Source organism: Clinocottus analis, unplaced genomic scaffold (assembly GCF_023055335.1).
Source record: "Clinocottus analis isolate CAN_PGR_092001 unplaced genomic scaffold, fCliAna1.0.p SCAF_2, whole genome shotgun sequence".
NCBI lineage: Eukaryota > Metazoa > Chordata > Actinopteri > Perciformes > Cottidae > Clinocottus > Clinocottus analis.
The window spans coordinates 2245462-2255461 of NW_027175931.1; the positions used below are offsets into that span (position 1 = coordinate 2245462).

General features: G+C 44.8%; 2 protein-coding genes across 2 annotated transcripts in view; one reads left to right on the forward strand and one right to left on the reverse strand.

Annotated features, from left to right (window-relative positions):
- Positions 1-293: 293 nt before the first annotated feature.
- On the reverse strand, positions 294-7352 carry dhrs12la (dehydrogenase/reductase 12-like a). The gene is made up of 10 exons (XM_068585784.1): positions 7261-7352; positions 5664-5797; positions 4943-5025; positions 4747-4842; positions 3373-3454; positions 3209-3270; positions 2643-2747; positions 2244-2334; positions 1862-1999; positions 294-903 (listed from the first exon to the last, which is right to left on the reverse strand). The coding sequence occupies exons 1-10, from the start codon at positions 7314-7316 to the stop codon at positions 788-790; spliced, it is 963 nt and encodes a 320-aa protein (XP_068441885.1). The 5' UTR covers positions 7317-7352; the 3' UTR covers positions 294-787.
- A 2410-nt stretch (positions 7353-9762) lies between these two features.
- The window catches only part of ap1s3a (adaptor related protein complex 1 subunit sigma 3a), a 2608-nt gene continuing 2370 nt past the window's right edge, over positions 9763-10000 (forward strand). Inside the window, exon 1 of the mRNA XM_068585782.1 lies at positions 9763-9941. Within this exon, the coding sequence (XP_068441883.1) occupies positions 9763-9941 (179 nt within the window). The remainder of the gene's footprint in view (positions 9942-10000) is intronic.

Sequence of the window (10000 nt, forward strand, 5' to 3'; positions counted from 1 at the left end):
AGAATGGACGTGACCTCTGTGACCTCTGTGACCTCTGGGTCCGTCTTCTCAAACTCTGTAAATGTGTCACCTCCTTTCTTTTCCTTTTGCCTTTGGTTTGGCTTCAGATGCTTGTGAAAGACACTTGTTCTCATGTCTCTAAAAACAAAACAAATAATCACTGTATTTTTTAAATACTTTTGTTGACACAGTGCTGAAGAACGGATGCTTAATAAAAGATATTCTGATATGTTTACTGGACTGTTTTTATTGGTCTTGTGCATCTCAGTGTAATAACTCAGAGCCGTGAGACGCAGTGGGTAGTTTCCTTTATTTTGGCGGGGTGTTTACACAGCCAGCAAAAACCCTTTTGTTGTTGTTTAAAAGGTGCAGATATTGGCGTCAAGAGAGAAAATAAAACACACGTTACAGATATTAAATATAAATCCTTTTTTTTTGCACGACGGATGGAACCCACAGCTGAATTATTATTAATAATATTAATAATAAAGCAGTGTGTGAGTGACTTTGGTCTCATCAGATTCCCATCTGATTGACAGCTTTCTTAAAGTCACAGTAACCTTTTTATTAGCAGGCTGCTCTCTCTGTTAGCAGGATGACATCATCTGAAAGGACGAAACAGGTTCTGTTGTATAATAAAGTGAAGTATGAACGTGTTTCTATCCTGTTAGGAACGCTTACAAAGCGTGTCGGGTTTGGACCGGACCGGAACCAGAACCACCGGGTGTTGTGGGTCAGAAGCGGGAGGCGTGTTAGTGCGGTGGGTTCCTCTTCCTCTTCCTCTTCCTCAGTGCGGCTGGAAGCTCTTGGCCAGGTCCTCCAGCAGCGACAGCAGCGTCTGCTCCTCCCGAGCCGAGCTGCGGGTCCAGGCCAGCGGGAGGTGAGTGGACGCCGCCCTGCGGTCTGCACACGGAGGAGGAGGAGGAGGAGGAGGAGGAAGAGGAGGAGTAGGAAGAGGAGGAGGACGAGGAGGAGGAGGAGGAGGAGGAAGAGGAGGACGAGGAGGAGGAGGAGGAGTAGGAAGAGGAGGAGGAGGAGGAGGAGGAGGAAGAGGAGGAGGAGGACACATCACAGTGTCACGGGGGAGAAAACAGAAAAGATAATAAAAGACCCAGCACAGTAAACAGTACGACAAATAAGCTGTTAACAAACACCAGGTTTCAATTTTATTTATATGTGTGTGTGTGTGTGTGTGTGTGTGTGTGTGTGTGTGTGTGTGTGTGTGTGTGTGTGTGTGTGTGTGTGTGTGTGTGTGTGTGTGTGATGATAGAGGCACTTTACTCTCTGGCAGTATCTGGCACCAAAAGCAACCCACTCCAGCTGCAATGGACCCCGGCCAAACACACACACACACACACACACACACACACACACACACACACACACCATGGCGACCCACAACTGACACAAACGCGTGATTCAGTCAATAGTGTTCGCTTCTCTCCGTCTTCTTTTTTTTTTCTTGCAATTTTGCCATAATGACATTTTATGTTTTTGTCATGAATATATATCTATACAATATCAATATAAATACATATAAATAAAAACAAATATATGAATAAACACAAAATAAAAAAAATTAAATTAAATTAAAAAATAAAATAAATTGAAAGAAATAAACTAAATAAATAAAAAACAATAAATACAATAAAATAAAATACATTAATAAAATGAATGAAATAAATAAAATGAACAAAATCAAATAAATACAATGAATGAATGAATAAAAAAAATAAGAAAATAAAAATGAAAAATAACATAAAACAAAACAAAATAAATGAAATAAATACACTAAACAATAAATACAATAAAATAAATAAATAAACTTAATGAAATAAAATAAGTTAAATCTGCAGTGTACCTTGGTAGAACAGGCCGCTGGCGTTGGTGGTCGCGGCCTCGGAGACGGCCAGCCAGACCACGGTGTCGGCTCCTTGCTCCGGGGCCCGCAGGCTGTCCTTCATGGAGCTGTGGAAGTTCGGCAAGGCATTGGCCACCGCTGGACGCCGACGGAGGAGGAGGACGGGGACCAACAAAGAAACACACCGTGAATATCACGTACAACTGTTTGATTTGGCTGCTTTAGGACGCAGTTCAGGGGCAATTAAAAAATATATATATATATATATATATATATATATATATATATATATATATATATATATATATATATATATACATACATATGTGTGTATACAAACACACATATACGCATATTATGGTGTGTGAGTTGAGCCGTGTACATGGAGTGTCGACCCAGCCGGGATGCATGACGGAGAAGTGGATGTTGGTGTGAGTCTTTGCCAGCTGCTCCATCATCACCACCTGCTGCCTCTGGAACACTCACACACACACACACACACACACACACACACACACACACACACACAGAGACGTGAATAACCGCGTGGTGTGATAGACTGCTCGGTGAGGACGTCTGCAGGGCTGCACTCTGAGCAGGTGAGGCTCACACGTCTCTTTTCACAACGCTGCACTTTTCAAATGGAAAAACAACATCTACACACAGTTCACAAGTTCTAGGTTTTTGGATTGCGATAACACATTTGACACGGAAATGGTTTTTGATTAATATCTCGTCCGCCTCACAAGAAACGCTGGAAGTCGCAGACGGACAGACTTACTTTGTGCTGCGCGTACACCATGATGCCGTCATAGCGGCCGAGCTCAGACTGCAGGTTTCCCGTCCGGAGCTTCTGCACCAACATTCCTCCTGAAGACACCGTGACCTGAGCGAGGACGACGGAGAGGAAGCTGGTCTCACCACGGAAAACCACTCTGGTTGTATAGAAGTCTATGCTTCATGTGTTAAAGCTGCATTCTCTCTCCTGACCACCAGGGGGCGACTCCTCTGGTTGTATAGAAGTCTATGCTTCATGTGTTAACGCTGCATTCTCTCTCCTGACCACCAGGGGGCGACTCCTCTGGTTGTATAGAAGTCTATGCTTCATGTGTTAAAGCTGCATTCTCTCTCCTGACCACCAGGGGGCGACTCCTTTGGTTGTATAGAAGTCTATGCTTCATGTGTTAACGCTGCATTCTCTCTCCTGACCAGCAGGGGGGCGACTCCTCTGGTTGTATAGAAGTCTATGCTTCATGTGTTGCAATGAAACCCAATTAAATGTTCATTTAAATGACTGGCGGTCAGAAGAACCCAGGGTTCTGGTTCTGGATCAGTTCCTGGACTCACCACTCTGGGGTCGGCGCTCTTCTCCAGCAGCGGGATGAGACCCTTGGTGAGGATGTAAACACCTGGCGGACGACAACAACACAAACGTACACTTAAAATCACAAGCAGCCCGTCTTTCTCTACCCCATCGACCTTTGACCTTTGACCTTTAACCTTTGACTCACCCAACACGTTGCAGGCGAAGCTCTTCTCCAGCCCCTCTGTGTTCACGTCCCTTTGGCTCATGATGGCGCCGGCGTTATTGATCTGCACAGAGACAGCAAGAAGGAAGGAAACAACAGTAAGGAAGGAAACAGCAGTAAGGAAGGAAACAACAGTAAGGAAGGAAACAGCAGGAAGGAAGGAAACAACAGTAAGGAAGGAAACAGCAGTAAGGAAGGAAACAACAGTAAGGAAGGAAACAGCAGGAAGGAAGGAAGTAGCAGGAAGGAAGGAAACAACAGTAAGGAAGGAAACAACAGTAAGGAAGGAAACAGCAGTAAGGAAGGAAGCAACAATAAGGAAGGAAACAGCAGTAAGGAAGGAGACAGCAGTAGGGAAGGAAACAGCAGTAAGGAAGGAAACAGCAGTAAGGAAGGAAGCAACAATAAGGAAGGAAACAGCAGTAAGGAAGGAAACAGCACTAAGGAAGGAAACAGCACTAAGGAAGGAAACAGCAGTAAGGAAGGAAGCAACAATAAGGAAGGAAACAGCACTAAGGAAGGAAACAGCAGGAAGGAAGGAAACAGCAGTAAGGAAGGAAACAACAGGAAGGAAGGAAACAGCAGGAAGGAAGGAAACGGCAGGAAAGAAGGAAACAGCAGTAAGGAAGGAAACAGCATGAAGGAAGGAAACAACAGGAAGCAAGGAAACAGCAGGAAGGAAGGAAACAGCAGGAAGGAAGGAAGCAACAGTAAGGAAGGAGACAGCAGTAAGGAAGGAAACAGCAGTAAGGAAGGAAACAGCAGTAAGGAAGGAAACAGCAGTGAGGAAGGAAACAGCACTAAGGAAGGAAACAGCAGTAAGGAAGGAAACAGCAGTAAGGAAGGAAACAGCAGGAAGGAAGGAAACAGCAGGAAGGAAGGAAACAACAGGAAGGAAGGAAACAACAGGAAGGAAGGAAACAACAGGAAGGAAGGAAACAGCAGGAAGGAAGGAAACAGCAGGAAGGAAGGAAACAACAGGAAGGAAGGAAACAACAGGAAGGAAGGAAACAGCAGGAAGGAAGGAAACAGCAGTAAGGAAGGAAACAACAGGAAGGAAGGAAACAGCAGTAAGGAAGGAAACAACAGGAAGGAAGGAAACAGCAGTAAGGAAGGAAACAGCAGGAAGGAAGGAAACAGCAGTAAGGAAGGAAACAGCAGGAAGGAAGGAAACAGCAGGAAGGAAGGAAACAACAGTAAGGAAGGAAACAACAGGAAGGAAGGAAACAACAGTAAGGAAGGAAACAGCAGGAAGGAAGGAAACAGCAGGAAGGAAGGAAACAGCAGTAAGGAAGGAAACAGCAGGAAGGAAGGAGTAAACCAACAGAAAGTGAAACCCTCCCTCTTGAGCCTCACCAGGACGTTCAGGGCCTTGTACTTCCTCTTGAAGCCTTCAGCGAACTCCCCGACCTTCGTGGTCTCGCTCAGGTCCAGGATGTGGACGTACACCTCCTGGGAGCCGCCATTTTGAAAAAGAAAAGAGAGGCTGTCTGTCCCCGGTGCTTCTTTATTTCACCATAGTTCACGTTTCCTAAAGCGGCGCATACTGTACTTTATTTCCTGTCTCCTTCACGATGTCCGCCCTCGCCTCCTCGGCCTTGTCCTTGTTCCTGCACACCATGTGGATCGTTCCACCTGCGACGACACGTGCATTGTGTAGTAAACGGGGACTTTGTGCGACAAGTGGTGACACTTCACGGTGTCGTAGAAGTAAGGAGTGCTGTGTAAAAGCTCTATCTTTGTGTTTTGCTTTGTGTTTCTGGAGGTTTCCCCTGGAGGTCTGAGCTATTCCTCGACAGCTTCAGCTCCATTATCAGGCATCAAGGCAACGCTCTCAACCCTTTTTGTTGTCACGCTCCACTTTGGAGGAAGACAAATGTTCAAAACTGGAACAAAATGGTGCTGAACGTTTATTGGAATAACTTGTGGTGACTCCATTGTGCTCTTTCAAATAACAGAATACAGAAAATTGCAGTCACTTTAAAGTAAACCAGATCGCTCCGTTAGACCAAAAACTGATCAAATGTGTCGTTGCTTTGTTTGAACAATGCAAATAAAGTTTTATCCGTGCAAAAAATAACTAGCATTTGGCCAAAGTAAAGCTAATTATTTCTGCAATTGACCTGTTTTTTGCACTGAATATCTGTTTAAGATCATAACTAAAGGATTATATGAATAAAATCAGCATTTCCTCCTCTTGTAATACCGCCGCGCCCCACTAGAGGGGCGCGCCCCACAGTTTTAACGTGAGAGTACCCCCCCCCCGTTCGCACCTTTCTTGGCGATGGCCATGGCGGTGGCTTTCCCGATGCCGCTGTTGGCTCCCGTGATCATGAAGGCGCGGCCGGCCACCGACACGTCCAGGTCCTTCTCCACGAACCTCTTGGAGGCCGACAGGAAGGCGCTCCTGCAGGGGGAGGGAGGGGGGAGGAGGTCAGAGGGGGTCATGTGTGTGTGTGTGTGGGGGGGGGGGGGGTGAGGTCAGCCTGTTTACTGTACACGTCTCCCCACAGCTTTACTGTACAGACACAATGAAGGCCACGGCGTGCCTGGGGGCGAGAGGGTTTGAGGGGTGAGACGACCGACGGTGACAAAGACTTCCATCGCCCCCATTGTCCTGGACGCTATTGTTGAGGGAGGAGGAGGGAGGGGACAGGGGGGGAGGGGGGCTGCTGAGGCTAAATGCCCCGCTCTGTTCCACGGTGTCATGCCGAGAGCTATTAGCGGGGAGGGTCAGAGCGGGTAGCCGGGCGGCTCTGAGGGGGGGAAGAGATAACACAGGACAAAGAGCCGCCGGCACAAAAGCAGCTCTTCAGAGAACTTGGCTCGGACGCGACGCCGTAAAACTTCGCCCCGATTCACAAATCACCCGGGCAAAGATGAGCCGTGAACTGCGTTTCTCCGGCTCCTCGGTGACCTTTGACCTGACCTCACAGAACCCAACACACATGCTCTCAATACTGCGGCGTGCTGCGGTTGTAATTGGCCTGTTAACGCTTTGCTCTTGACGGATGCTTTGAGTTTATCACCTGTTGGAACGAGAAAGTTGAGCTCTGCTTCGTCAACGTTGTCGTCTGTCTTTGTCGAAAAAACCCCCAAAACAAGTTGTTGCACTAGAAAATGACTCAAATGTTGCGCAATTTGCTTATTTTTTTTGTTGATTCACTAACACAAGCAATAGCAGAACTATTGTTTGTGTTAGTGAATCAACAAAAAAAATAAGCAAATTTTTTTTGCTTATTTTTTTATAATTATTTCATATATATATATATATATATATATATATATATATATATATATATATATATATATATATATATATATATATATATGTATATTAGTGTCCCAAACCATCACATCTCTCAGGAGTTATCCACACAGACAGCCATAATGGTACTTCATATATATATATATATATATATATATATATATATATATATATATATATATATATATATGAAGTACCATTAGATATATATATATATACACATATATAAAACCTAAAAGTATGCCTGTACAGGTAAAATATGAACTCTTGACATTTAACTGTTATCAGAAATACAACAATATTACAAAACAATCAAGAGGCAAAAAGAAGACTTTAACAGGCGTTATTATTATTATTATTATTATTATTATTATTATTATTATTATTATTATTATTATTATTATCTGTCCCTCTTTATTCCATCTTCTTAATAAATGAACACAATGAGCTGATCAAATACACGTTGTAACTGATCTGAAATAACACACACATTCACAATGAGGATGCACAAAGGGCCCCTCAGCAGGGTCACACACACACACACACACACACACACACACACACACACACACACACACACACTCCTGTTAAAGGCTTCTTACCTGGTGAACTCGGTCATTCCCTTCAGGAACGAGGCAGAGTTGCGGTACAGAGACATGGTGAGTTTTCTCTGGAAGCCTCTCGCTGTGCGGAGCTCTCTGCTCCGCTATTTGACCTCTTCACTGCCCCCCCCTCCCTCCTCAATGCCCCCTCCCTCCTCTTTGCTGCCCCCCCCCCTCCCTCCTCAATGCCCCCTCCCTCCTCTTTGCTGCCCCCCCCCCCCCCTCCCTCCTCAATGCCCCCTCCCTCCTCTTCACTGCCCCCCCCCTCCATCCTCAATGCTCCCTCCCTCCTCTTCACTGCCCCCCCTCCCTCCTCTTTGCTGCCCCCCCCCCCCCTCCCTCCTCAATGCCCCCCCCCCCCCCTCCCTCCTCAATGCCCCCCCCCCCCTCCCTCCTCAATGCCCCCCCTCCTCTTCACTGCCCCCCCCCCCCCCTCCCTCCTCAATGCCCCCCTCCTCTTCACTGCCCCCCCCCCCTCCCCCCTCCTCGCTGGTTCGTTTAAAACAACAATGCGAAGGCAAAAGGTTCTTACAGTAAAACACTTTTAAAAACACAGTCGTGTGGAAGAGAAAAAATATTTAATATTCACCATTTTGAAAATATAATGCTTGTACCGGTCATTATCTCAAGAGTGTATGAATAATACCAATAATAATAATAATAATAATAATAATAATAATAATAATAATAACGATAATGCATTTCATTTATATAGCGTTTTTCTTAATACTCAGTCACTTTACACAACATTTAAACAAATAAAATAAAATAATAAAAAACATAAAATAAATAAAATAAAATAATAGAAAACATGAAATAAATAAAGGTCAATTAATACAACAAATACAATAAATAAAAAATGATAACAAATAAAATCAATAAAATCAATAACACAACACACAGTCACACTTTAAAAGCAGACTTTGATTTTTTTACTTTGATAGTTTGACTTTGTAACTCAAATGTTGGTTGTCCATCTAATTAAATTGCGATTTTTATTTTTTTTAAAGTATTTATCAGGGACAGAAGTCATTAATCAACATTCAGTTTCTTCCTCAATGTGCCAGATTTTCACAATTCTGTGTTTATATTTGTAAATATAGACTGAACTATATGTACATTACTACTAACTGAACAGTCTCTCTCTCTCTCTCTCTCTCTCTCTCTCTCTCTCTCTCTCTCTCGCTCTCTCTCTCTCCGCAGAGATTCACCTGTCTCTCTGGGTGTTTTACCGGGTAGCCAATCAGATCGCAGCTGCGCAGCGCAGGGGGGCGTGGCTTCGGGCCGGGAGAGAAGGTGAGGGAGCGCGCTGACTTCTGGGAGGAGCAGAAAAACATGTCGCCGCATCTCCAAACGCAGGAGACCCTGTAAGCACAGTAAGCTCTGCAGGTTTATCTCTCCGCCTGAAGGATTTCATTGAGTCTCTTCTTCTTCTCTGACGTCACAAGATGGTGAGTCCATGTTGCTGCTGCTGATCACCTGTCCACAGGTACACATGCAGACTAGGACACTGTAATAAAGACCTGAAGCAGTTGCTGAGTGTTTTCTAAAAGTCTCCTGGTGATTGCTTCACTTCTTTGTTTTACGGCCATTCACTCCCTCGATCAAAGGTCGCGGTGCATTCTTCAGACTGATTTATTTATGATTTATTGACTTATTTAAGGGGAATAATGTGTCTGATGTATCACTGTGTCGCTATAAAATGTGTAAATCGTGAAGAAAAACATGAATGGACGGTTTGTTGTGTCTCCAGAACGTTGGTTTCGTTTGCAGAAGTGATTTTAGCTGCTGCCGCTCAGTGTTAAGAGCTTTAATTAAATGCTGTTGCACAACGCAACACATTGTGTTCACTGCCATTACCCTCAGATGTGGTTTCATTCACATTCCTGGTGGAGCAACTTAATTGTTGCTCAAAGCTTAAACTTTGGGTGGGAGTTTTATGACTGTGTGTGTATGTATCGCAATAAGCCCCGCCCCTAAAACATCTTCTAATTTATGGTGTGTTTGACATTAAATGAGCATAATGTACTAAATGAGCATCATGCTGTATAGAAGAAGACTTGAAACTAGAGATTGAGACATGAACTCATGTTTACAATGTTTACTGAGGGAATACATAAAGAGAAGTAGAGTCACTTATATAGACTTCTATACAACCAGAGGAGTCGCCCCCTGGTGGTCAGGAGAGAGAATGCAGCTTTAACACATGAAGCATAGACTTCTATACAACCAGAGGAGTTGCCCCCTGGTGGTCAGGAGAGAGAATGCAGCTTTACCACATAAATCATAGACTTCTATACAACCAGAGGAGTTGCCCCCTGGTGGTCAGGAGAGAGAATGCAGCTTTAACACACGAAGCATCGACTTCTATACAACCAGAGGAGTCGCCCCCTGGTGGTCAGGAGAGAGAATGCAGCTTTAAGACATGAAGCATGTGCTTCTATACAACCTTTAAGCTTTAACACATCTTTTCCTAACATTTCTTGCTGCCCCCGTCTTCAGATGCGCTTCCTGTTGCTGTTCAGCCGGCAGGGGAAGCTGCGGCTGCAGAAGTGGTTCACGCCGGTAACGGACCGGGAGAAGAAGAAGGTGATCCGGGACATGATGGCGCTGGTGTTGGCTCGCCCGCCTCGCTCCTGCAACTTCCTCCATTGGCGGGACCTCAAGGTCGTTTACAAGAGGTGATGCTCAAGGGTTGAGCCGAAAACCACCTTAGAGGCTTAATGATTTACTCGAGCCG